The 27,830-nt window shown below is 39.1% G+C and overlaps 2 protein-coding genes and 1 long non-coding RNA gene across 35 annotated transcripts in view; 1 reads left to right on the top strand and 2 right to left on the bottom strand.

The window, feature by feature from the left end:
* The window catches only part of SEC31A (SEC31 homolog A, COPII coat complex component), a 59,503-nt gene extending 45,909 nt beyond the window's left edge, over positions 1 to 13,594 (bottom strand). For 6 of the 29 annotated variants that reach the window (XM_070458219.1, XM_070458222.1, XM_070458228.1 and 3 more), the window contains exons 1-4: positions 8,484 to 8,568; positions 4,887 to 4,969; positions 4,105 to 4,228; positions 2,612 to 2,810 (exon numbers count right to left, since the gene is read on the bottom strand). In XM_070458219.1, the coding sequence (XP_070314320.1) occupies positions 2,612 to 2,810; positions 4,105 to 4,228; positions 4,887 to 4,969; positions 8,484 to 8,503 (426 nt within the window). In that variant the 5' untranslated portion in view covers positions 8,504 to 8,568. Of the gene's footprint in view, positions 1 to 2,611; positions 2,811 to 4,104; positions 4,229 to 4,886; positions 4,970 to 8,483; positions 8,573 to 13,151; positions 13,254 to 13,480 lie in introns of those variants that run through there. The other 23 variants (XM_020892837.2, XM_070458226.1, XM_070458227.1 and 20 more) reach the window with 11 other exon arrangements.
* Positions 13,595 to 16,003: 2,409 nt separating this feature from the next.
* LOC110136876 (uncharacterized) lies at positions 16,004 to 26,742 on the bottom strand. Of its 3 annotated transcripts, XR_011484576.1 has the most exons (7): positions 26,653 to 26,742; positions 26,364 to 26,519; positions 25,929 to 26,018; positions 23,549 to 23,623; positions 18,482 to 18,558; positions 17,673 to 17,768; positions 16,004 to 17,272 (listed from the first exon to the last, which is right to left on the bottom strand). It is a non-coding gene; the product is annotated as an uncharacterized lncRNA (long non-coding RNA). The 3 variants fall into 3 exon arrangements; XR_011484575.1 differs by having other exon boundaries at positions 16,004 to 17,768; XR_011484577.1 differs by lacking the exon at positions 17,673 to 17,768.
* Positions 26,743 to 26,859: 117 nt separating this feature from the next.
* THAP9 (THAP domain containing 9) overlaps positions 26,860 to 27,830 on the top strand; it is a 23,736-nt gene continuing 22,765 nt past the window's right edge. Inside the window, exon 1 of one of the 3 annotated variants that reach the window (XM_020892848.2) lies at positions 26,860 to 26,934. Coding sequence is in view for 2 of the 3 variants with exons in the window: in XM_070458235.1 (XP_070314336.1) it covers positions 27,080 to 27,159 (80 nt within the window). In the remaining variant the exon portion in view is untranslated. Of the gene's footprint in view, positions 26,935 to 26,978; positions 27,160 to 27,830 lie in introns of those variants that run through there. The other 2 variants (XM_070458235.1, XM_020892846.2) reach the window with 2 other exon arrangements.

The following is a 27,830-nucleotide window of genomic DNA, read 5'->3' as shown; positions in this document are numbered from 1 at the left end:
CAACAGACAAAGGATTAATCTCAAAAATATACAAGCAACTCCTCCAGCTCAACTCCAGAAAAATAAATGACCCAATCAAAAAATGGGCCAAAGAACTCAACAGACATTTCTCCAAGGAAGACATACAGATGGCAAAAAAACACATGAAAAGATGCTCAACACCACTCATTATCAGAGAAATGCAAATCAAAACCACAATGAGGTACCATTATACGCCAGTCAGGATGGCTGCTATCCAAAAGTCTACAAGCAACAAATGCTGGAGAGGGTGTGGAGAAAAGGGAACCCTCTTACACTGTTGGTGGGAATGCAAACTAGTACAGCCGCTATGGAGAACAGTGTGGAGATTTCTGAAAAAGCTGGAAATAGAACTGCCATATGACCCAGCAATCCCACTTCTGGGCATACACACCGAGGAAACCAGATCTGAAAGAGACATGTGCACCCCAATGTTCATCACAGCACTGTTTATAATAGCCAGGACATGGAAGCAACCTAGATACCCATCAGCAGACGAATGGATGAGGAAGCTGTGGTACATATACACCATGGAATATTACTCAGCCATTAAAAAGAATTCATTTGAATCAGTTCTAATGAGATGGATGAAACTGGAGCCCATTATACAGAGCGAAGTAAGCCAGAAAGATAAAGACCATTACAGTATACTAACACATATATATGGACTTTAGAAAGATGGTAACGATAACCCTATATGCAAAACAGAAAAAGAGACTCAGATGTATAGAACAGACTTGTGGACTCTGTGGGAGAAGGCGAGGGTGGGATGTTTCAAGAGAACAGCATCGAAACATGTATATTATCTAGGGTGAAACAGATCACCAGCCCAGGTTGGATGCATGAGACAAGTGCTCGGGCCTGGTGCACTGGGAAGACCCAGAGGGATCGAGTGGAGAGGGAGGTGGGAGGGGGGACCGGGATGGGGAAATACATGTAAATCCATGGCTAATTCATTTCAATGTATGACAAAAACCACTGCAATGATGTAAAGTAATTAGCCTCCAACTAATAAAAATAAATGGAAAAAAAAAAAAAAAAAAAAAATTTAAACTGAAGTATAGTTGACTTATTTCAATTAAAAAACTATAGTTTCTCCATGGCTGATTCATGTCAATGTATGACAAAAACCACTACAATATTGTAAAGTAATTAGCCTCCAGTTAAAATAAATAAATTAAAAACAAAACAAAACTATAGTTTCTGGTGTAAAGTGACCCAGGTATACATCTATATATATACATACACACATATATTTCCATTATAGTTTATTATAGGATATTGACTATATTACTAGTTCCCCATGCTACACAGTAGGACCTTGTTGTTTATCTGCTGTTATATACAGTAGTTCATATCTGCTAATCCCAAATTCTTAATTTATCCCTCTCCAATCCCTCTCCCCCTTGTTAACTATAAATTTGTTTTCTGTGTCTGTCCTCACACATTTATATTTCATGTATGCTCCATCGTGCGCCAGGTGGTAGTATTTCTAGGTAAACTATGTTGTGTACCTTTTAGATCAAAAAGACCCTAAAATTGTGTTATGAAGTCCAGGAAGACAATGAGGTTCCTAAAATGACCTTCATCCTTTACTGTTCACTATCATTAATCTACTATAACAACTGACATACAACACTGAAAATAGAGGAATTCCATGGCAGTAGCCACCTATGATATAAGACACGAACCAAAAATCAGCAGTTGTTGGAAATTAGCTATCTAAAGAGTTGGCACCATAAACCGTAGAAATGAAGAAGTTTGGGCTTCTGTATGTCTGTATCTAAAATATCTATTTATAATACAAGAAAAATAACTATGAAACTTTTTTAAGACAATATTTATTTTCTGATTATACTCCAATATCCTATTAATGCAAGATCTTTATTAATGTATACATTTCTATAATTAACATTCAGTAATGTTTACAATGGCAACTGTACAGACTCTTAATTGCCCATTAAATTTATACTATATTTATGTATATATCTTATTATTTGATAGAGTAGTAATCTCTTTGACATAAACACATTTAGCACTAATAAAACAACAGATTAATCCACACACAACAGCACCAGACTAATGCTGAACTAGCACAAATTTTTTTTTTAATTTTTAAAAATATTTTATTTATTTCTTTATTTGGATGTACCAGGTGTTAGTCGTGGCATGGAGCACCTTTAGTTGTAGCATGTGGGATCTAGTTCTCTGACCAGGGATCAAATCTAGGCCCTCCTGCATAGGGAATGCAGAGTCTTAGCCACTGGACCAACAGGGAAGTATCTAGACAGACTTTTAAAAGCCTAGGTTTCCAACCTCTGAGGTGCCTATTTTTAAAATGTCCATAAGATGACATGACATCTCCAGACTTCTAGAACTAAACCTATCACCCTGATCCGTTCCCTGGGGTTAGTATATTGCTCAGCTGAAGCCAACTCTGAACCTTTCATTCTTCATACAAATACACTCACTCATCAACCTGCAGAGGCACAGTTTTAGCTTTCTCCGAGACTGAGGCACAGTAAATTCATATATTTATTTCAAATAAGCAGCGCGTATCTCAAGAAATATGAATAAACATCAAAAGTCTAACCTGGAAAATGTTCACATCCAATGCTCTCACTGGGCCAGTATGCTTGTCATTCTGGGCAATCACAACTTCCTTATCCCCAGTGATAATTTTAGAGGGATCATAAAGAATAATATTTCCGTTTTCACCACCTGCAATCAGAACTCCAGAGATATTTCCTTTGGAATCCATCTTATGAGGTCCCCAAATCAACTTGTGGTACCTTTAAAAGAAAATGAGCAAAAATACTCTTTTATGAAGTCAGATAAACTTAGAAAATAATTTGGAAATTATACATTTAAGCTTTTTCATAAGTACACCAAAAACACTGCTTCTCCTCTATTCCTGGTAACTGTACATAACTTGATGAAATGGCATTTCAGTTTTTATTTATACTCATGTTTCACTTTGTAACCTTGAAGGGTACAAAAACTCTTGCACAGCTAAAACAAGAAAGTATACTTGATTTGTGTGTCAGAAGACAAGAGTCTAAGAATGGATTTACCATTTAGAATCTGCGAGACCCTAAGCCAGTTACTTAATCTCCCTAAGCTGCTTTTGATTCATTTATAAAATAGAGCTAATCAACCACTTCCCCTGATTTTATTTGACTACAGAAGTACTCAGTAACATGTCATCTGTTAAACAGTAAAGCAGTTAAGGGAGTCATCTGAAATTTTCTAAGAAAAATTACATATTCTGACAGTAAAAAGGTGATATCAAAATTATATCTATTATGACATAATTCTCCACCCACTGGTGGAGAATAAAAGATTACAATTTGGTATGGAAGTGGCATGGAGATAATATAACAATGGTAGTTAGTAGAAAAAGCGCCAGATGAAAAGTATCTGGGGTTCCCAGCACAGTGGGAGGGCTTGGAGGATTATAAGCCATACCATGGGAGACGCCATGATTTGAACTGTATTGTTAGCCAAGGTACAATCTCTTCACCAAAATCTGTCAAGGTATTAAGGCTATAAAGCACATTTTACTACTGAAATTAAAGCATCCTTCTATATAGCTTAAATACTTGGAAATCTACCTATCTAAATACCTATCATATCAGAAACCAAGTCAATAAAATTCTCTGTGGAATGTAATTTGAAATATACATAAGCAGATTGGGGGAAAAAGCAACCTCCATTCAGAGAAAATCACTATTAACATTTTAATATTCATCTAACTACTTTTTTCTAGTCATGCCTACCTTTTTCTGTAAAGAGGTAAGATTAAAAAAAGCAAAAGAAAGTAACTCTACTATATCATGAGGGAAAAAATACTAGAAACTAGAGCCTTTCCTTCTTACACACAACAGTCAGTAATAATTCAACAGAACATACAGACACATATAGACACTTTTTAAACTTTTATTTAAACAACTCATATAATTTTTCACAAAATATGTCACTAATGGTATTCCTTACAATTTCATAGTGGAACACTTAAAGACACACTAGGCATCAACCACAACGTATAATCAAATAATCATGTAAATTTCAAGTTGAATCTCATACCTGTGAGAAGAAGAGAACGTGGCACAAGATTTCATATCCAAGGATGGATCAGAAAGGTCTAATTCAAATATCTCAAGAGAAGCACTGGTACTAAATGTTGCATCCAATTGCTGGGCAGATGTTCCTATAGAAAATATATTCATGGTAACTACACATGCAAAAACAAAAAAACTCAGAGAAAAACATACAAAATAGAAATTAAATGCATGTTTTTCAATTATCTCACTCATGAATGCTACATTAATGACTGAAATCTTAGCACATATACCATTGAGCAGATGCTTACATTACTACAACAGTAAGATTCTGATGCAAGGCTCAGAGATGATGTTTGTAAGAGTCGGTAGTGCAGACAATTTTTTAAGTCTATAGATAAACCTCTGAAAGAACAGTTCCATGCTTATAGTCACAAATGATACAACTTCAACTCTGTTATAAAAATGAAGCATCAAACTGTTGTTCATTCACTCAAATTGGTATTTATTAACTTTTTTACATTTTATCTATTGTGCTTAATACTGGAGGAATAAAGATAGAGCACAGTTCTGAAGTGAGAAGACACTATAAATGTAATAGACCATGATTAACACTATGATATACAAGCATATAGGAAGGCCACTGAACTCAGCTGACAGGAAGGTTGCATGTATCTCGTCAGGAAAGGAGAAGCTGTCTAGAGGAGCTGAAGCTTGACCTGAATCTTAAAGGACAAGTATAAATAAGTCAGATGTGGAAAAAAAGAAATTAGGTGACTCATACTATCTTCTCTCTGTTGAACTTACCTGTAGCTAGGTAAATGGGATGATTCTGTGCGGGGCTCCATGCCTGCATGGCGGTACGATCTACTTCCTTTAACTTCATCCTGCTAAAGAGAACATTTCACATAGAAATATAATAAACATGTAAGATGGAACATTTTTTAACATAGAAATATACTGGACAAACCAATACATTAATAGTAATGCTGGAATGCCAATAAATCAAATTGGTCTAGGGATCATTTGTTGGGAAATGTTGACCATTTGAAAGAAACTTGTTATTTTGAGACGAGTACAGGGCTATTCTGTTTACAGATTATCATCCTTCAGTTGAAAAATCAGTCTGGAAGGAAACGTGCAAAAACAGGGATAGCATGTGGTTAATTAGTCTTGGCATACAGCGTGCTTCCCAGTCAAGATAAGATGGGCGGCAGCATACCATGGGTAAGAGAAGGCAGATAATAAATAAGGTGCGCTTTCCTGGAGCAGGACTGCTCAACAATAAGAGTAGTCTGACAAACCAATTTTAAATTAAAACAGACTAAGACAGAGGTGAATATAGTAAACCCAAAGAATTTTAAAGATAAAGCAGAAAAAAATTTGTAAATGGTCACTCTGAGCTACAATCCCATATGCTGTTATTTTATATATTTTATGTGAAAGCTACTTTGGTAGAAAAACTCAGGAGATACTGTCCTTATAGCATTAAATATATCTTTGTTGGACTTCCCCAGGTGGTCCCATGGTTAAGACTCCACATTTCCAATGTAGGGGGTGTGGGTTCAATCCCTAGTCAGGGAACTAAGATCCCACATTCTGCTAAAACACCACCAACAAAAACAATTTTGTTATTTTACACAAATGCATTCACATGGCACAGTATTCCACTCTCAGATGTACTCTAATTTAATTATTTAGTCTCCTACTGAGGAACACCTGAATTGTTTTTGAAAGTGAAAGTCGATCAGGAGTGTTTGACTCTGTGACCCCATGGACTGTATAGTCCATGGATTTCTCCACACCAGGATACTGCAGTGTGTAGCCTTTCCCTTCCCCAGCGGATCTTCCCGACCCAGGAATCGAACTGCAGTCTCCTGCACGGCAGGCGGACTCCTTATCAACTGAGCTGCTATTCTTACAAACAATGCTGAAATAAATGGCCACACATACATGTTACTTCACTTATGGGCAAGGAAAGCTACAGTTTTCCAGAGGTAAAACTGATGGGTTAAAGAATAAAAGTAATTTTAATTCTGATGGATATTGCCACTTGAAATGTATCCTGGTTTACAGTGTATTGAATATGTTCAAAGTATGTATTTTTTCTTATTATTTCAAAATCATTTATTGAAAAATTTTTTTCTTACTAACGTTAGATACAGGAAGTTTATTTCTAGATTTAATATTTAGGTTTATATTCCTGTACATACCAGGATATAGGTTAAGGTTTACATTTCAGTATTCATTTACATTTATTCTGTGATTAACATTCCTTATGCCCATGTATTTACATGCTAGGCATGTCACTGCTTTAAATACTGAGGCTTTACATGAGTATGATTTCAATAATCCCCACCCATTTTCCTTGCTATTTTTTGTTTTTAAACTACATAAAGAATCAGAAAATTTTTTGTCTAATTCCAGAAAAAAAGAGACTGTCAGTATTTTTTATTGAACCTGTACCAAATTAATAAATTAATTTATGGAGAACTGACAGAATGTTGAATCTTCCTATCAAGAACATGTCTTTAGAGTTTTCTTTTTTATTTTTCAGTATTGTTTGAAATTTTTTGACATACTGGGTTTGCTTACTCCTAAATATTTCATCTTTTGGTTTGTTTGTAAATGTGGCTTTTTTTTCCTTCCACTATTATGTCCATGATCTTATTGTTAAATGAAGGCTAATGATTTCGCTACATTAATTTTTAATCCTGCTTTCTTACTGAATTCTCTTTTTGGAATAGTGTTTCAGTAGATTCTGTTGGGTTTATACCATGTGCCAACAGAGCCAATCTCCTCATTTCACATTGTCACTCCTCTGGTATCTTTCTCTTGTGTGAGCTAGCCAGTGCTAACAGTATCACACCCAACAGCAGTGATAACAGTGGTCCTTCTTGTCCTGTCTTGTTCTGCAGTGGGAAAGCCTACTGTATCACCACTCGGCATGGTTTTGGAATTTCAGATATAGATACATATACCTTTACAGATGTACACACACTTACATCTGTACAAGTAAATAAATATACATATGTATACAAACATGTATGTGGAAATAGCCACTGATTACTATCTTACTGAATGCTATTCATAAAGACTGGGTGTTGAATTTTGTTGAATGTTTCTTCATTAGGAGAATCATATGGAGATGACCATATGATTTTTCTCCTTCGGTTTACTAATACGGCACTAACAGATTTCCTAATATTGAATCATCTTTCCATACCATGAATAAACTTCTCTTGACCATGATTCTACTACAGAGCTGTTGGATTTTGTTTAAAAAGAGTTCCATTTCTAGAGTCTTAAATGAGATTTAATCGATAATTTTCCTTTTTTGTACATTCTTTGTCAGGTTTTGGTATCAGTGTTATACTTGTTCATAACAAATGTGGGAGGTTTTCTTCTTTTCCCATGCTCTGGAACACTTTCGATAACAACACTGAAATTACTATTTCTTTAAGGATTTACCAGAATTCTACGAGAAATCTGGGTCTGGTGTTTGGAAGGGAAGGTAACTGGCAATTTTCTCTGTTTATTCTATGGATATTGATCCATCTGAATTTTCTTTATCCAAGGTCAATTTTGTAAATTATATTTTCCCATGATATTCCTTTTTGTACTCTTTTTTACAATCTTCTAATTTATTTGTTTAGACTCAAACATAGACTCATGCGCCTTCTAATTTGTGCTGTGTGTGGTGATTAGTCCTTATAATATTCATGTTTTGTCCTACCCTCCTTTGAAAAATTAGCTTAGCTAAGTGACTTACCTGTTTCACTAAGTGTTTACAAAGAGTCAAATTTTGGATTTACTTAGTTTCACTTTTAAAAAGCTTTTCTAACTTTTTAGTTAAATGCTTCACTTATCCATTTTTACTATTTCTTTAGGCTTTGAATTTTCTCTGAGCACTGATTTGTTGTATGTTTCTGGTCCTATCTTTGTAACTATAATTTTAAATAATTTCCGTTTGATACCATTAATCCTTTATTTCTTTACATAGTTAATTACTATGAGCACTAACAGAATTAGCTTATATAATCTTACTGCCTCTCCTGCATTACACAGTTATAATCATTAGTATTATCTTTCTCAGTGTTTACCTTTGTACTGTTAAATACACTTATACTTCTACTAACTGATTTGTCAGCTTTAAATGATGTCCTTTGACTCCTAGACATTACAGATTAGACAATCCACAAATTTATTCTACCTCCAATTTTCTTCCTGCTTCCCAGTTCTCTCAATTTTTTAGTTTTATGACCAATTTCTACATCATCAGATATGTAACATGTACATTTTATCTTTTCTTCCTTATTCCCTCTTTCGTTTCAGCCTCAGGTCCATAATAGTTAAATATACTCAATGTTCTCCAACAGTACTCTTGCCAGTTTTCTTACTCACCTCTGAAGGATGAAGTTCATCCTCTAATAGTTTTCTTAAGAGGGCCTTAGACTAAAAACATGCCCTGAGTCTCACACGGTCAAACTGTTTACACTTGAAGAACAGATGATAAAAGGAAAGCACAGAAAGATTAAATAATCTGAACACGCTAGCAAGGGACAGAGCCAAGATCTGAACTCAGAAGTTAGCTCGAGAGTCCAACCTCTCACTTGTTACAACAAGCTCAAGTATTCAATTTTAATAATAAAAAACATATTAAAATTTGGGAGAAATAACAAATGGCAAAGAAACTACAATGCATGATGAAATTAAGGGAAGAAGAAATGAACTTTAGAAACTGGGAGAGGTCAGGCAAACTGGGTGAATTAGGAGGCTGAATCACACTGCAAAGAGGCAGGAGCTTCTGACTTCTGGTCCTTCTGGTCCTTCAATCTGAACATTGACTCTGCTACTTTTGACACCTTTACACATTATTCGATCTTTCTGAAGCCTATTTTCTTTATATGAAATGCCTTCTTCCTCCTCTGAGTCAACAGTCTTTAGTAACAAGTTCAAGTCCCATCTCCTTCATGAAACCTGTTCCACTGATCCAATGGACACTGATCTAAACTCTTTGTATTTGCCTGTACCACACTTTAAGCAACTCATTTATCTTTGTAAAACTTTATAACATTCTCTTAGTACATACTGTTTACATATTTTCCCACTGCCTGTTTTATCAACTTGTTTCATCTTGTTTGGTCATCTTGTTTCACCACATGGATAAATACTGTTTTGTTTTCAATCAAGTCTGACAACTTTTACCCTTTTTGGATCTAAAATTGTTTCGCACAGGGTGAGATATGCATTGCTTGATTGATTCTGAATGTCTATATTTAGAGGAATACAAAAAGACTGAAGCGCTAAAAAGATCAATTTTAAGTAAAATATTTAATTTTTAAATTCTTAACTGTTTAAAGGATCTTTTCTTATTTAAAAAGTGGCAAAGTACTGCTTGGGGAAAAAAAAAAGTTTCCTAAAATGCCTTTAGAATAATTTCTAATATTGAAAACAAAATAGCTACATATATATATATATATATATATACACATGTGTATATATATATATATATATATATACACTTTAAACCCAATTGAATATAATTACAATAGCTCCAGAAGGAAAGGTACAAGGGCTACAGGAATTCAGGAGCACTTAGTTAATGTGTAACATTTACTGAAAGAGAGAGACTAATTTTCAAGAACATAAAAGAGTTAAGAGGGAATTCAAAGCATTTATAAAATCTGTTTCTTGGCCTTAGCACTCAATGTGCCATCAGAAGCAGTTCCACTTAATACACTGTACTGAACATAAGATTTAAATACCATCGTTTAAAAAAAAAAAATCACATACTCTACTACAACAATGGCCTTGAACTACATTAAGTGGTTTGAATCTAATTAAACAAAAATATCATAAGCTACAATCATTCTCAAACTATTAAGAATACTATGAAAATACAGCTTCATCAGATACATGTGTATTTCCTTCTCTTACAAATGATCATTTAGTTGTAACTAGTTTCCTTAAAAATATGAAGAAGTCTTAGATTAAACCATGTCAATTTCCCAAGTAAGACTTGCTTTAAAAACTTTCTGTAGTTTTTTATGACATATTTTTATTTTAATTTATTTATCTGGCCGTGCTGAGTGGCATGTGGGATTTTCGCTAATTGATCAGGGATCCATCCAACTTGTGTCACCCAGCAGGGGAAGCACAGATTCCTAACCACTGGACTGCCAGGGAATCCTCTATGTAATTTTTTGCAATAGAATTCACACCACGCAGATTTATTTCATTCGGAACTATTATGCATAGAACGTAATCATTGTGAAAACATGAAAATAAAAGTGCGAGGACAATGGTTTGTTCACACATGCCCCCTGTAAGACAGTACCAAAAGAAGAGCAGTTAAAGTATGGAGACTGGAGCCAACACTGTCAGTTTAAATCCCAGTTCCACGTGTCCTAGCTCTGACTTTTGGTATGTAATTTTATCTGTGTGTGTCTCAGCTAACCATTTGGTAAAATAACTATAATAAAAGCATCTACGCCATAGGTTTGCTCTGAGAATTCACAGAGAACAGTGCCTGGTACCTGGTAAATAAATGCTTGTAAATGTCAGCTAATACAAAAGTCACCATTTAAAATGTTTACCCCAGTGAATCTGCAGAAGAAACATCTACGAAGAAAATTTACAATCCAGACTACAACTTCTATTTATTCATCCAAGTTTCTCTCCACAACAATTGTGTGCAGTGAAATGAAACTTTCCCCCTGCATTTTCTAAAAGCTGATTTTGTGAAGCAAACCCACTAAAACCCAATAGTACTAACCTCTAAAAAGCTCCAACCTCACAATGTTATCACACATGGAGCACTGAACTAGACCTCAGAAAGTAAAAAGTGAAAGAGGTAGCAGAACTGGAAACTCTGACTCCCAAACCAGAAACACAATACCCAGTTGCCACTGTCTCTAATAAAAATTCACCTTGTGTGGGCAAGATACCTCATTAGGATGGGCACATTTGTTCCAGAGAATTTATTTAATGCTATTGATGGTCTAGGTTCATCTCACTCAGCCAAAACCAAATCAAAGATGCAACTGTGCACTGGTCATTGAACTAAATTGTGTCACACTTATCTGCAGTCTTAATAAACAAAACTTTTTGAGCTGAAATTAACCCTCTTTTGGGCCACATCACATGGTATATGGGATCCCCAGTTCCCCAACCAGGGATTCCATCCGTGCCCTTCCCTCCACCCCACCTTAGAAGTGTGGAGTCCCAATCACTGGACCACCAGGGAAGTCCCTGAAATTAACCTATTTAAGAATTATGACATTTCTAGAAAAACAATGTAATAATTTAATAATATCATTTTATAAGAATCTTTAATTAGAAATATATAAAACTCATGAAATTATACAGAAAATCCTGTATGTGTGTATGTGCATGTTTCTAGGAAGATGATCCAGTAGTTTCATCAGATCCTTAACAGACAGTGGAGTGATATATACAATGTCATTGCTGTTCTTTACTCATTGTTGTGTCCAACTCTTTGGGACCCCATGGACTGTAGCCCGCCAGGCTCCCCTGTCCACGGGATTTCGCAGGCAAGAATTCTGGAGTGGATTGCCATTTCCTTCTCCAGGGGATCTTTCCAGCCCAGGGATCAAACCTGCATCTCCTGCATTGGCAAGTGGATTCTCTACCACTGAGCCACCTCAGAAGCCCACAAGGTAATACTTCTTAGCCATAAAAAGGAATGAAATAGTGCCATTTGCAGAGACGTGGATATACCTAGAAACTGTGATACTGAGTGAAGTTAAGTCAGAAAAACAAAATGTGTAATATCGCTTATATGTGGAATCTAGAAAAATGGTACAGATGAATCTATTTGAAAGCACAAATAGAGACAGATCTAGAAAACAAGCTTACAGATACCAAGGGGGGGAAGGAGGATGGGATGATAGGGAGCCTGGGACTGACATACACACACTCTTGATACTCTGGATAAAACAGATAACGAAGGAGAAAGGGGAACCTACTGCACAGCACAGGGAACTCTACTCAATGCTGCGTGGTCACCTAAATGGGAAGGACATCCAGAAAGGAGGGGACACGAGTATACATATAACTGATCCACTCTGCTGCATAATAGACATTAACCCAACAATGTGAAGCAACTATACTCCAATAAAAATTTAGAAATAAATACATAAATATCAAAAGAATATCAGAAAACAAAATAAAATCACAAATACTTCTAGAAAAAAGAGAGAGAGAGAGAGGGGGGAATACCAAAAGATTAAGAATCATTGCTCTTTATAGTTTACAAGTTTCTTTCTGTTCTTACTGGTTTCAGAAAATAACCTGCTTATATAAAATGAAGTTATATAATTGGAACTCCATTTCAAATTTGACATTTCCTAAATAATCTCAGATGTGTGTAACATTAATTCAAAACAACAAAAACACTTCAACTTATCCAAAAGTTCCTAAGGGTCTACAAACCTTTCCCAGGGCTGTTAATTAGGGAGAAATGAGAAACCAAGAGCACAGAAGAACCACTAAGAAAAGGTAGGTAAACTTTAGCCAACTCTAGAACAATCGTTCTGTACAGAAAACATCAGATAGTATGACTCAAGGACGAAGCTCTAACTACTGATTAAACAGTTACAGTTGCCCACAAAGACAATCAATTTCAGTATTCTGTGGTTAGAAAAGACAGTTTGGCGGAAAGGATTTGTCACTGACCATCACCGAAACTTCAGAATGACCCGGGTAAAATTAGTTCCCCGAGTTATGAAAAAGTTTATAATGCCCACAAGCCCAGGCAACATTTTGATTTATTTTACACCTGCCCCCGTAATATAACCTCTTCTTATAGTAAATCAGTAGCAAAAACATGCAACACTGAATGATACTTCCTTCGAGATACAGGCTGCGACGGCGGCGACTGCTCTTAAAGTAAAACAAGCCCAGTTAAGTGACAGTAGCCTGTAGTTAAAACCTATAAACCTTTAAATCTGGCAACAGCTCAAATAATAACAAAAAAATCCCAAACTAAAGTCAACCAAGGTAATGCTGATGAGGTCTCTTTCCTTCCTTCGCCCTTGGGGACCGCACCTCTTTGTGCACCAGGGTCCGAAGGTCCCCTAACCTCAGACGCCAGCTACGCGCCCCGGCTGGACACCTTGGATCAAGCCTCAGGGGTGCTTTTGCCCAGCGGAGGAAACGTCGGCGGATGCGGGCCGGCGCGATCCCCGAAGCAGCCGTGACGCCGGGCGCTGTCCCGCCGGGCCCGAAACGAAGACCCGGGCGCGCCGCCGCCGGAGACCGGGCCACAGGCTGGCGGGGACCAGATGAGACCGAGATGGGGAGAGCGGCGTGGGCCTGGGCTCTCCCCGAAGGCCCCAGGGCCCGCAAAGAGGACAGGAGGGCACAGGAGGACGCACCTGGCGGGGACCCCCGGCGACCGGTTCCTGCGTGAGCGCGGCGCCAGTCGGACTCTCCCAGCATTCGCCGCCGCCCCTCCTCCTGGCCGGGGCCACCTCCACGTTCCGCTCCAACGTGGCAGCCGCAGCCCCGCCCAGCCGGCTGGTCGACGCTTCCGGGAGCGATGCCCCGCCCCGCCCACTGCGATACGCGGCCCGCCACGGCACTTCCGGGACCGGGGCCAGGGCCGGGGCCCGGGCTGGGGTTATGTGGGGGGTGGGAGTCTGGGAGGACTCGCTTCCGCGCCGCGCGTGCACTTGTGAATTCAGAGGGCGGCGTGCGGTGGCCAAGATGATGCGAAAAAGAGAAGGCCTGCTGGGCGTAGCTGTCTGGCGGGAGGCCGGCCCCGGCCAGCAGAAACGCCACGTAGCGCTGGTCCTGTGAGACGTCAGCGGCCCCCGCCACGCTGCCGACGCGACCGGCCACCGAAAAATCGGGCGGCAAGGGCCTTATTACAAACAAGACTGTTACTGGGTTCTTTAATTATCTACTTGGTTCTACTGTATTGCTTATTGAGGATTTCTTTAGAACCAAACGATCTGGTCATACGCAAAGGCTGTTGTGGACGTGCTTGATTTGTTATTTAAAGAGGCATGAATGTGAAAGTCGCTCAGTCATGGCGGACTCTTTGCGACCCCATAGACTGTAGCCCGCCAGGCTCCTCTGTCCATGGGCTTTCCCAGGCAAGAATACTGGAGTGGGTTGCTATTTTCTTCTCCAGATCTTCCCGACCCAGGAATCGAACCGGGGTCTCCTACATGGTAGGCGGATTCTTTACCAGCTGAGCTACCAGGGAAGCCCCTAGAGGCACAGTGGAGTGAACAAGGTACTATATATAGTTAGTATCCTGCGATATATTTGAGATCTGTTAACATTTGTCACACTGTAACTTGTAATTTGTCACTGGGTTTCGCCAGAGCCTGTACATGTGCAGTTCTCTTCCGAATACAGCAGTCAACCGTCTTTTCTAAATGCCTTCACTGTAAGTAAAGTAAAATATAGCAAACTCTCGTATTTAAGAGTAGGCACGTTTCTATATTCACTATGTTGTTGTAGCACAAACATAAATGTGTGAATGGTCTTAGTCACATACCAGCCAAACAGGACTGCTAGAGTTAAGCAATCTTGTTTATTCTTTAGCTGCTAGACTTGTCCCTCACAAAGATAAAACTAATCACTGATTCTGTATGAATTATACTTTGCATCTGGCATTTTTCTTCCCCTACATTCTCTCGTACCACTTCAAAAAAGGTCACAGGTGGTTTTAACTTCAGGGAGACATGACCTGATTACTGAGTGTGCGATGACAGCTGTGGCCGTTGTGAAATTTTGCAAAAGAAAAAAGAAACAGGACTTTCATTGAGATACACAGCCTCTCCCTATTCCCTAAAGGAGGCAGTTTTGAGGTGTTAGCCTACTGTGTCCCCTCTTTGCTTGGCAAAGAAATAAAGCCACTATTTCTCTTCCATGCTATTTCTGTTGAGCATCAGTGCAGACACAAAATTTTGGCATCACTTGTAAAACCATTTAGTGGCGTTATGCACTTCTGATTCTGTTTAAAAAGCAAATATAGTTAGTTCTGTAAGGCTGAAGTAGACCTACTCAAGAGGCTTAGGATAGTTGTTAATTTCAAGTTCTAAAAAGCCTTCCATTTGTCACTTACCATTCCAAGGACTAGTTTACCTAAAATGGTGTCAATAAAAACCCGACTTAAAAGTCGTACCTTATCTGGGGGCTCCCCTAGTAGCTCAGCCAGTAAACCGTCTGCCTGCAATGCAGGAGACCCAGTTTCAATCCCTGGGTCCGGAAGATCCCCTGGAGAAGGAAATCGCAACCCACCCCAGTATTCTTGCTTGGAGAATTCCAGACAGGAGCCAGGTGAGCTCGTCTATGGAGTCAGAGTTGGACGCTATTGAGTGAATTTCTCTTTCATTCTGTTAGACAGGATTTTGCCTGCAAAGTCTAATGACTTTTATTTCAAAGCCTTGATATAGTAGCATACAATGTGAAAAGTGTCAATAATAATTGGTTATGATAAAGCTTACAGTTCTAGGATTGATGCACTTATGTCTGATTAAATATAAAAACTCCTCACCTTGTTTTAAAGGCAGGCAGTTCTGCCTTTGACTACACAAGCTGAAATGGTGCAAAGTCTTAATCTATGGGATTAACAGTAATTGTTAATATTTAACAATTATTCTGTGACTTGGCAAAACATTAAAAAACTTCTTGATGTTGGTTATAAATGTAATTTATGTGTAATTTTGTGTAATTTATGGTTTAAAGGTAATATTTAAAACACTACGAACATTAGGAATTCCCTGGCAGTCCAGTTGTTAGGATTTGTGGCTTTCACTGTGGGGATAAGACCAATTCCTGGTCGGGGAACTAAGGTCCCACAAGGCACATGGTGCAGCCAAGAAAAAAAAATCAAACTCAACACTCTCCCCTACAAAAAAAAAAGGTCAAAACAAACCACTAGAAACACTGAAAGTTGTTTTATTCCTTTATAAAAAAAGATGTATCAAGTAGTTTTGAAATGCTTGCTTTCTCATTATAAAACTTATAATATGGAGTAAGATGCCAAGGCATCTTATCTATGCCTTGGCAAACTGTCATACTCATTTCCAACTTTGAATCAGCTTCCAAAATTTTATCTTTTAACAGTCAATATCATGATACAGCTCTGTGAGTTCCTTCAATGTGAAGTTGTTCAACAGCATCACTTCTTTTGAGACACATTCGTTGTTTACGACTGCTTTCTTCACATAAAACTTCACTAAGTTCTGCCTCCTACATACCTAGAACTATTTATTGAATGGCAGCAGTGTCAACACTCTCACAGTCATCTTTATATCCATTTACACCCCATCCAAATCTTGCAGTTTTTCCACAGTACAGCCTCTCACTATTGTACAAAGCAAGGACTGCCTGTAATTCTTGGAATCTTGAGTGCACATTTCACAGTAGCATCTTTATCTGAGTATGTAGCTTCACTAGGTAGTTTACCATTAATTTGTGTTGACTTTGAGATGAAACCAGCCTTTACTGGCAGTAAATAGATGTCCTTGTCCTTCAATGTAGCAACTAACTTCAATGCCAAACTGACTGGTATTTGTTCTTGATTACACTACAAAGGAAAAGTAAATGCTCCATTTCAACCATAAGCAGCTTTCTGTTCTTGGTGAAATTTTACACCAACAGATGTTGAACCAACTTTTATCTTGCTTTTATATTCATCAGACTCTTAAAATGTGGCTTGTACTGTTGCTTCATGTAGGTCGTGATATCGTCCTATATTTCCTTTGCAGTGGCCATTTTCAAAGCTTCTAACACTAATTTTACCTGCAGTGTTAACCACTTTTCATTTCTTTGTAGTTCAGTCATATTTATTGACCAATTCCCTCTTCTGAATATCCATTTTTGTAAAATGTTCCATGGGTTTATCACTGGGAGACAAGGAGGCAACAGTTACACGCTTTGCTATCTGTGTAACTAATAGATGGGCAATGACTAAGACTTTGAAAGAAGTGATGTAACTGTTACCATTTTCTTTTTTTCTGTTACCATTCTTGATGCACACCTTTTCTTTGCATAATGATTCTGGAATAAAGAGAGGTAGCCAAATTTATGCAATAATTCACAGTTAATATTGTGACAACTTAAAGTTCAGCTGTGTTGTTGAACTGGTCAGGTGCTGTTTAACTACAGCGTGAAAACTGATTCACGCATGTTGAAATGGCGCAAAGGACCTGTATGTAAAAAAGAAAAACTTGCGTTGATAATTCAAAAAATAGTCAATTTTTTCCCCCCAAAAATAGTCAACTTTTAACCCAATTTACTTAATTACTAGCCAAGTTCTATATAAAAAAAAACTGAAGTTTTCCTGAAAAGAATGTTAATTCCTAGACTCTGAAATACTCACTGGAAGAATGTTTGGAGATAATGTTATATAGAATTCTTCAAATAAGGATTTGCACAGTCCAAAAACACCCTTCACAGTGTTTAAATTTATTGAGAATTTAGAGCCCCTCCCCTGACTTCACTAGTCTTAAGGACTGCAGAAGATTAAAGTTCTGGGTAACTGTACTGTTGCCCAGATTGTAAATCCTCACAATCACAGGCACAAGACCATATGTATATAAAACTTACTGAACAGCAGCCAGTACGACGTTTACTTCTGGAGAACAGTATCATCCGGTCCATTAATGTTTAAATTCTGTTTTCGAATGCATTTATTTCATACATCTTATCACTGAGGGCCATAAAGTTTATATCAAAATTTTAAGAAATAGAAAATTAACTTAGTTAAATTTGAGAAACACCCCAAGATACCATGCCTAATTCATATCAGGTTAATCTGGTATTAGGGTTGAGATTCTCAGCTCTGACTACCTGCCTGTCCACTGTTCCTGAACAAAGCTCAAGTAAAAGGATAGTCATCCACTGGCATATCAAAGAATTATTCATAGAATATCCAATAATTCAACCAATTTAAACCCCAGAATATCTGACCTCTAAGAATTTCAGGGCCTGAAAGAATTATATCATTATTTTTTTTAAAAAAAATGACCATCAAGGTTAAAAGTCCTGCCACCCCCCACCCACCCAGCAGCCTCTCCTGAATCAAATGAAAATTACACTATCTTTGAAATAATATTTTTTATCTTTGAAAGCTGAATAAGGAAAATTTTTAATTAAATATCCACATTATGCTCAATACATAACGAATACAAAATCCATTTTTTTTCTCAAGTCAGATTTTTTTGGTCTTCTTTTGTCAAAACTAAAAAAGTATATATGGACTTCCCAGTGGTCCAGTGGTTAAGACTGCATTTCCACTGCAGGGAGCACGGGTTCAATCTGTGGCTAGGAAGACCCCATGTGTCACGCAGCACAGCCAAAAAATAAATTAATTAAATAAAATTACTATCTTAAAAAAAAATTTATAAACTTTTTACCTTATATATATATCTTCGAATTCTTGATAAATCTCACACATGGTGTTCTCTAAGAAAAACACCCTTCAATTTTATTCCTAAAATGAAAAACATTTACAGGCAAGTCAAAGTACAAAAACCACATCTTAACTATATCCCTCATGATTTTCTTTTCTTCATTATGTCCTCATTCACATACATTAATCACAACAAATCATGATGTGAACAGCAGTGAAAAAGTTTAATCATTGGACATTTGTACTTACTTTCCACTTAAACTCTAGTTTTAAGCTTTTATTGCTTAGCTCCCTTTTAAAAATACATAAATGCACATTTCTATAGTTTTCCGTTTTCTCACATAGAACAGCTAAGACTTCCAATTTTACTATGACTGGAAAAAACTCATAACAAAGATAATTTCAAGCATGTCATTTACTACTTTGTACAGGTTAGCTTATGCTAACTTGGAGGTGTCTTCTCAACATTAACCCTGATAATGGAAGAGTACCCATACCTTAACACATCCCCAAACTGGATATGCCTCGCTCTGTAAAAACATTTACAGGCAAGTCAAAGTACAAAAACCACATCTTAACTATATCCCTCATGATTTTCTTTTCTTCATTATGTCCTCATTCACATACATTAATCACAACAAATCATGATGTGAACAGCAGTGAAAAAGTTTAATCATTGGACATTTGTACTTACTTTCCACTTAAACTCTAGTTTTAAGTTTTTATTGCTTAGCTCCCTTTTAAAAATACATAAATGCACATTTCTATAGTTTTCCGTTTTCTCACATAGAACAGCTAAGACTTCCAATTTTACTATGACTGGAAAAAACTCATAACAAAGATAATTTCAAGCATGTCATTTACTACTTTGTACAGGTTAGCTTATGCTAACTTGGAGGTGTCTTCTCAACATTAACCCTGATAATGGAAGAGTACCCATACCTTAACACATCCCCAAACTGGATATGCCTCGCTCTGTGTATAATGTCTTTGTTATCGGACAAGGTTTCCAATGATCATAAACACTAAAACTTTAAAAAAGTAGAAGTCATCTCTACTAACAAAGAACTCTCAAGCAGTGATGATGGGAAAAGACTCAAAAGATTACAAGTCTCCAGAACTAATTAGAATTCTGCCCATTTGGAACATTATGACTGCTTGACAAGGTCTATGTTTTGCTCATTAAGAGGGACAGAGGGACCATGGCGGTGGTGAGCAGCAGAAAGAAAAGGATGTATACTCACCCTTGGGGAAAAGGGGCAAACTGCTCTAATTCTGCTGCCTCATATTTGTATTTTGACTCCATCCTATGTCAAATATTTGTGAAACTGCCTACAAACAGTCAGACTACACTCCTTGAAATACTTTAAATAGAAATTTCAACTTTTCCAAGTCATTCTGCACCCCAAACAAAATAATAAGGCAAAAGATACACGATTTCTCTCTACGGTTTAGTGCTACTGAGCCTGTCTAACCACGTCCACTTAGGAGGAATTAGGAGAGGGGAGATGGGTCCAACAACAGTAACACTTAATCAAAGTATTTAATTACAGAGAGGTAGTCAGGCTCCAAGATGGCCTCTGATGACCCCTCACCTCTTGGTAGTCACACCTTTGTATAGTGCCCACCTAAACCACACTGAGACCAACAGAAACAGGGCAGAAGTGATGTCTGGTCACTTTCAAGCATATTAAAAAAAAAAACCAATATTAAAAGACAAGCATCCATCTTGGCCTTTCTCAGACCAGACCCTCTGGGGAAAGCCAGCTGTCACGCAGTAAGAACACTCGGGCAGCCCACGCAGAGGTTCACATGGTGAAGAACCGAACCCTTCGGCCAACAGCCATCAGGGAACGGAGGCCTGCAAACTGAAGACAGTTCGGAAGCTGATGTCTGTCTTCCACCTCCTGTCCTTACTGTTTGATTAGTGTTTGTTTTAAATTGCCAAGCACTGAGCAACCTGTTACACAGCAGTAAACACTAACACAGAAGGTCAGAAGTGAAGTGAAGTGAAAGTCGCTCAGTCGTGTCTGACTCTGCAACCCCGTGGACTATATGGTCCATGGAATTCTCTAGAGCGGAATACCGGAGTGGGCAGCCTTTCCCTTCTCCAGGGGATCTTCCCAACCCAGGGATTGAACCCAGGTCTCCCACATTGCAGGCAGATCCTAACCAACCAAGCCACAAGGGAAGTCCCAGGAGGTCATAATCCATATCCAAAAAAGTAAAACGTTCAACTTATGAATTAGCTGAAAAGGTCCAAAATTCATGGGGAAGGACTGGATTCAGAACTGACTTATACTCAGTCACCAATAATTTTAAGATCCCAAGGCCTTCTGAAGAACAAAAATCCCCAGAGAACCAACAGGATGAAAAATTCAGCAAGAATATGTCAATTACTAGAAATATGTTTTATTATATCAGGATGACAAATAAATGTAAAACTAGCTAAAACTCTGACAAAAAGATAGGTATTCAATAAGGACGATACCAGTTCTAGAAGGCAAAATTTCTATTTTTGCTTTCACAGTTGAGAAAAATGTGTTAGAAACAAACAGCAGCCCACCAGGCTCCTCTGTCCACGGGATTCTCTAGGCAAGAACACTGGAGTGGGTTGCCATTTCCTTCTCCTGTTACTTATTTTTCCCCCAACTAAGCAATTAATTAACAACACAAGAGAAGACTCTACACATGGACATCACCAGATGGTCGACACCGAAATCAGATTGATTATATTCTTTATAGCCAAAGATGGAGAAGCTCTATAGTCAGCAAAACAAGACTGGGAGCTGACTGTGGCTCAGATCATGAACTCCTTATTGCCAAATTCAAGCTGAAATTGAAGAAAGTGGAGAAAACCACTAGACCATTCAGGTATAACCTAAATCAAATCCCTTATGACTATACAGTGGAAGTGAGAAATAGATTTAAGGGGCTAGATCTGATAGACAGAGTGCCTGATGAACTATGAACAGAGGTTTGTGACACTATACAGGAGACGGGAATTAAGACCATCTCTAAGAAAAAGAAATGCAAAAAAGAAAATGGCTGTCTGAGGAGGTCTTACAAATAGCTGTGAAAAGAAGGGAAGCAAAAAGCAAAGGAGAAAAGGAAAGGTATACCTATTTGAATACAGAGTTCCAAAGAATAGCAAGGACAGATAAGAAAGTCTTCCTCAGTGATCAATGCAAAGAAATAGAGGAAAACAATAAAATGGGAAAGACTAGAGATCTCTTCAAGAAAATTAGAGATACCAAGGGAACATTTCATGCAAAGATGGGCTCGATAAAGGACATAAATGGTATGGACCTAACAGAACCAGAAGATATTAAGAAGAGGTGACAAGAATACACAGAAGAACTGTACAAAAAACATCTTCATGACCCAGATAATCACGATGGTGTGATCAGTCACCTAGAGCTAGACATCCTGGAATGTGAAGTCAAGTGGGCCTTAGGAAGCATCACTATGAACAAAGCTAGTGCAGGTGATGGAATTCCAGTTGAGCTGTTTCAAATCCTGAAAGGTGATGCTGTGAAATTGCTGCACTCAATATGCCAGCAATTTGGAAAACTCAGCAGTGGCCACAGGACTGGAAAAGGTCAGTTTTCATTCCAATCCCAAAGAAAGGCAATGCCAAAAATGCTCAAACTACTGCACAATTGCACTCACCTCACACGCTAGTAAAGTAATGCTCAAAATTCTCCAAGCCAGTTCATGAACTGTAATCTTCCAGATGTTCAAGCTGGCTTTAGAAAAGGCAGAGGAACCAGAGGTCAAATTGTCAACATCCGCTGGATCATCGAAAAAGCAGGAGAGTTCCAGAAAAACATCTATTTCTGCTTTATTGACTATGCCAAAGCCTTTGACTATGTAGATCACAATAAACTGTGGGAAATTCTGAAAGAGATGGGAATACCAGACCATCTGACCTGCCTCTTGAGACACCTGTATTCAGGTCAGGAAGCAACAGTTAGAACTGGACATGGAACAACAGACTGGTTCCAAACAGGAAAAGGTGTACATCAAGGCTGTATATTGTCACCCTGCTTATTGAACTTATATGCAGAGTACATCATGAGAGACGCTGGGCTGGAGGAAGCACAAGCTGGAACCAAGATTGCCAGGAGAAATATCAATAACCTCAGATACATGGATGACACCCTTACAGCAGAAAGTGAAGAAGAACTAAAGAGCCTCTTGATGGAAGTGAAAGAGGAGAGTGAAACAGTTGGCTTAAAGTTCAACATTCAGAAAACTAAGATCATGGCATCTGGTCCCATCACTTCATGGCAAATGATGGGGAAACAGTGGCTGACTTTATTTTTCTGGGTTCCAAAATCACTGCAGATGGTGACTGCAGCCATGAAATTGAAAGACGCTTACTCCTTGGAAGGAAAGTTATGACCAACCTAGACACCATATTAAAAAGCAGAGACGTTACTTTGTCAACAAAGGCCCGTCCAGTCAAGGCTATGGTTTTTCCAGTAGTCATGTATGGATGTGAGAGTTGGACTATAAAGAAAGCTGAGCACCAAAGAATTGATACTTTTGAACTGTGGTGTTGGAGAAGACTCTTGAGAGCCCCTTGGACTGCAAGAAGCTCCAACCAGTCCATCCTAAAGGAGATCAGTCCTGGGTGTTCATTGGAAGGACTGATGTTGAAGCTGAAACTCCAATACTTTGGCCACTTGATGCGAAGACCTGACTCACTGGAAAAGACCCTGATACTGGGAAAGATTGAGGCGAGGAGGAGAAGGGGATGACAGAGGATGAGATGGTTGGATAGCATCGCTGACTCAATGGACATGGATTTGGGTGGACTCCAGGAGTTGGTGATGGACAGGGAGGCCTGGCGTGCTGCGGTTCATGGGGCTGCAAAGAGTTGGACATGACTGAGTGACTGAACTGAAATGAAGCAATTAATGAGATTTTATAACATAAAAAAGAAAATCAGATTTCACTCAATCCTTTATAAACCTATTTTTTACTCGGACAATCCTCCCCTCCCATTCACTGCTTTGGTGCCAGGAATACTTAATACATTAAAAAAAGAAAGATATTATACTACCTCCCCTGCACAGTTTTAGTAATTCTCTTCCAAGATCCAGGAACTCTTTTACTGACATCTTCAATAATGCAATTCCTGAAAAGATATTTTATTTCCAATTATTTTTTGCACTGGTCAATGCTTTCTACAAATAACATCTTTAATACAGCTTACATATCCTCATTCACATATTCAATAATCACATAAGTTCATTATGTGAACAGCAGTGAAAATGTTTAATCATTGGATATGAAGCTATCAAAGGAAGCAAAGATACAATCAAATGATTAAATCAATAACTTCAGTGTGACCAGTATAACAATAAAAAAATAGCACCAAAAGTACATAAAGCTCATTAGCAAATGTAAAAATACATAAATACAACGCAACATCAATGATTCCATTTACAAGGGATTGCATGCTACCCAGAGTAGCGGACCCTTGTGGCTGTAAAGAAAGTTGGTTACTTTCATTTAGTAGATGTGCATTTAATTAAATTTAATTAAGTTGTTCCCAAGCATTGCAGTTCTATGAAACCCATCTGTAATTAATAAACAGACGAATACTGTCAACACTTTGAGAGCTACATTCTCATGAACTAATTCAGCAGGAAAGAAAAAAATCCCTCTTTATACTCTGATGCTGAACTGGCAGCTCTAGCTTAAGAAAATGGAAATGAGTGCCTGCACAGGATCTCACTTGGGAGCAGCACCCACCTCCGTGCCCGGCTCTCCGCAGGTTCGATTACCTCTGAACCCATCTTAACAGCAGCCCTTTCGCCCAGGGCTCTACTTCCATTGGAAATGTCCAACACCCACAAGCATTGCTCTTTTAATACTCCATAATGGTAAGTTTAAGTCTCCATTTAACGTTACCTTTAATGGGTTGAAAGAGTGTAAGCGTGCTTCCCTGGTACCGACACTAAAGATAGTGTCAAACTGCGTATATTTTGAGTAGTCAATCCTAATCCTATTTTCCCCATAAGTCTTACATCTGCAAATGTACAACTGTGCTGAGCATGAAGTTTTTTTTTTCAGAAAACATGTGACATTATAACAGAAACTTATGTTATCTATTTGCAGGTTAAGGACTGAACAAATTCACCTTAGACATTGTTTCCGACTGTGACTGAATGACATCGTCTCTGCACTCAAAAAGCATCCTCTAAACAATTTCTTACAAACGTGTAAAAAAGGCCTTAAAAATAAGGGCAACCACCACAATGATACCACTTCACACCCATGAGAATGTGGAGAAACTGGAACTCTTCATCGCTCACGGGAATGTAAGTTGGTACAGCCACTCTGGAAAAAGTCTGACATTTCCTCAAAAGAGTAAAGAGAAGAGAGAAGTATGACCCAGCAAGTCCACACTTCGGTATATACTCAAGAGGAATGAAAACATCGCCCCACACCAACTTGTACACAATTGTTCATGGCAGCATTATTCATAACAGCCCCTCAAAATGGAAATAACCTAGATGTCCACCAACTGATGAATCGATAAAGAAAATGTTGTATACCCATACAATGGAATATTTGGGGCTGGCAATAAAAATAAATGGACTAACATGAAGGAACCTTAAAAATATTCCAAGTGAATGAAGCCAGTCACAAGAGCACAGACGAGTCTTTGATTCCATTTATATGAAAATATCCGGAATAGGCAAGTCTACACTCAGCTGGTAAAGAATCTGCCTGCAAAGTAGGAGACACAGGCTCAATCCCTGGGTCAGGAAGATTCCCTGGAGGAGAAAAATGACAACCCACTCCAGTATTCTTGCCTGAAAAATCCCACGGACAGAGGAGCCTGGTGGGCTGCAGTACAAAGGGTGGCAAAGAGCTGGACACGCTGGCTGGCTGAGCACTCACACAGACAAACATGAGCGGTTTCCAAGGACTAGGGGAGGGAAAATGTACGGAATGACTGCTACTGCAAATGGAGTCTCTTTTTGGGGTGATGAAAATGTCCTAAAATTGACTGCGGTGATCACTGCACAACTCATAAATATACTAAAACCCATCCAGTCATGCATTTGAAATGGGTTAATTACATGATATGTGCACTATACTTCTACAAAACTTCTGCCAAAAAAAAAATATAAGGCAACCAGTTTTTAATTGAAAACTTAATTATTTCTATTTAGTCTCATTCAGGTCTTAATTGGTTAAGTGCTAGAAAAGTTTCTAGTAGTTTGATCAACGACAGTGCTTTAAATCCAGGTTCTATAGTTTGCACATCTTACAGCCAAGTAGACACATCCCCCATAGACCAATTTCTCAATTCTTGTATTATCCTTAGGCCTCGTGACTTTTCACAAACCTACATAAGTAAAAGCTATGTTAATCTCATTCTAATATGACATAAGCATATTATAATGGAAAGCAACTGTGAACAATACCTTGAGATGAATCTTTTCAGCCAGAATCTGGATTAAGTAACATGGGAGAAAGAACAACCTTGCTTGGAAATGTTGGACTCATTCTTGCAGCTAGAGACAGAAAAAAGTTAAGAACATTTGTTTACTTTAATGAGCCTCCAACGTTAAGCAGGAAAGATGCTACATGATATACTAAGGACTTCTTCAAGGATACAAAATATAAACTACGCCCCACCTTGGCTCCATTTTGTTTCTTCCGTAAAAACTGAAGTCTCATATCGTAAACATAAAGAGCTTAAGAAAAGACATCGTTCTAAGATCCTCTCACTCCTGAAAACTATCCACGATGCCCCACATCCCAAGCAAAACCACTGCACTGGCCCCTCTCCTGCTCCTCCTAGTACTTCTATTAACGAGTCCCCACTAGACCGTGCTCTTCCCCCCAAACCTTCTTACCTTATCTCCTTCTTAATCTCCACTGCGGCAAAAGATCTTGCAGGAAAGAGTTCCTTGAATTAAAAACCGATTTATCTTGGTATTAAATTTTCACTAGATCCTGAGGCCACATGCCTACCATACCAAGAGCTCCGACATTATCTCCGCATCAGAGAACTGCAAAATAGAGTGCAAGAAAATGACATGCCTCTCATTAAATAATTTATTTGGGTTCTAATTTTGCCTTCAATATTTCTAGGACGCCACGTTCATCCTTTCCTAGTCCTCCCATTACTTTCAGAGCTCGCACCTGGAGACCCATCGGCGTGCCTCTGGATTCGCCTCAACTTTTGTCCTGCCTCTCCTCCTTCGCATTCTCTGGCCGAGCCTCGGAGGAAACGCGATGGCCCTGGATTTCACCAGGCCAGGCGAAAAAGAGCCCATTGCAGCGAAATACACTTATCACCCTCCAACGAGGAGCGAGGGGGAGGCCCAGAGCTTGACTTAATACCCCCCAGCCTTTCCGATTGGCTGCTGCGACGTGACGTGCTCTGTGATTGGCCACGGCGGCGAGCGCAGCGCCCGCGGAGAGGTAGGGCGGGAGCCAAGGCGCCTTAAGAGCCCGCCTTTCTCAAACAAATAAAGGTGGTAGCAGCCGAGTCAGCGGGCGGAGCTAACTTGACCGCGACTCATGCTGTCGCGGGAACACCGGAGGTGGAGCCCCACGTAGCAAGAAGATGACCCGAAGTTGCTCGGCAGTGGGCTGCAGCACCCGAGACACCGTGCTGAGCCGGGAGCGCGGCCTCTCTTTCCACCAGTGCGTGAGAACAGCCTCCGCGCTAACTGCCAGCACGGCCAGGCGGACTGCAGGCCACGGGGGTGGGGGCGGGGCCGGGTGGAGCGTGACGCCGTCGACGTGATGTGCGTAGCGTGGGGCGGGGGAGGGAATTGGGCAACTTAGCGGGTAATCGTGTTTTGTCTTCCTGCTCAATGTTTGTCTGCGGGTTGCCTGTTTTCTCCCTGCCTACCCGTGCCCAGTAGCTTGCCTACCGGCCCCCAGTAGCTTTTAGCAGGAGTTACTCTAAAGGAGTGTTGCTGCCTTTCCGTCGTGTTATTGAAGAGACGAGAAAGGAAGGCAGTTTAGAAGAACTGTTGAAGGCGTGCACTTTCGTTAGTGTGTGTCTTGCTTGGGAGCATGAGTACGGATGCGTTTGTTACGAAATAGAGCTCGCCTCCCCTCTCCCTCCGCTTAGCAAATCCAATATACTGGTGGCGGGTTGAGGTGAAGGAAAGTCCAGCGGTAATTGCAGGGTGCCAAGCGAGGGGAATGGATGTTGAAATGATGTTGAAAAGTTCTGAACTCCCTGATAGCTTTTAGGTTTTTTTCAAAGCGGCATTTGGGGTGAGGGCTGCAGGGCTCGTGACGTTATTCTGATTGGGGGTAACAGGTTGGTGTTTGGAGAAGCTGAATCATCAGCCTTTTGGTTG

The sequence above is a fragment of the Odocoileus virginianus genome, chromosome 29 (genome assembly GCF_023699985.2).
Source record: "Odocoileus virginianus isolate 20LAN1187 ecotype Illinois chromosome 29, Ovbor_1.2, whole genome shotgun sequence".
NCBI lineage: Eukaryota > Metazoa > Chordata > Mammalia > Artiodactyla > Cervidae > Odocoileus > Odocoileus virginianus.
This window is presented reverse-complemented; position numbering and strand designations above follow the sequence as displayed.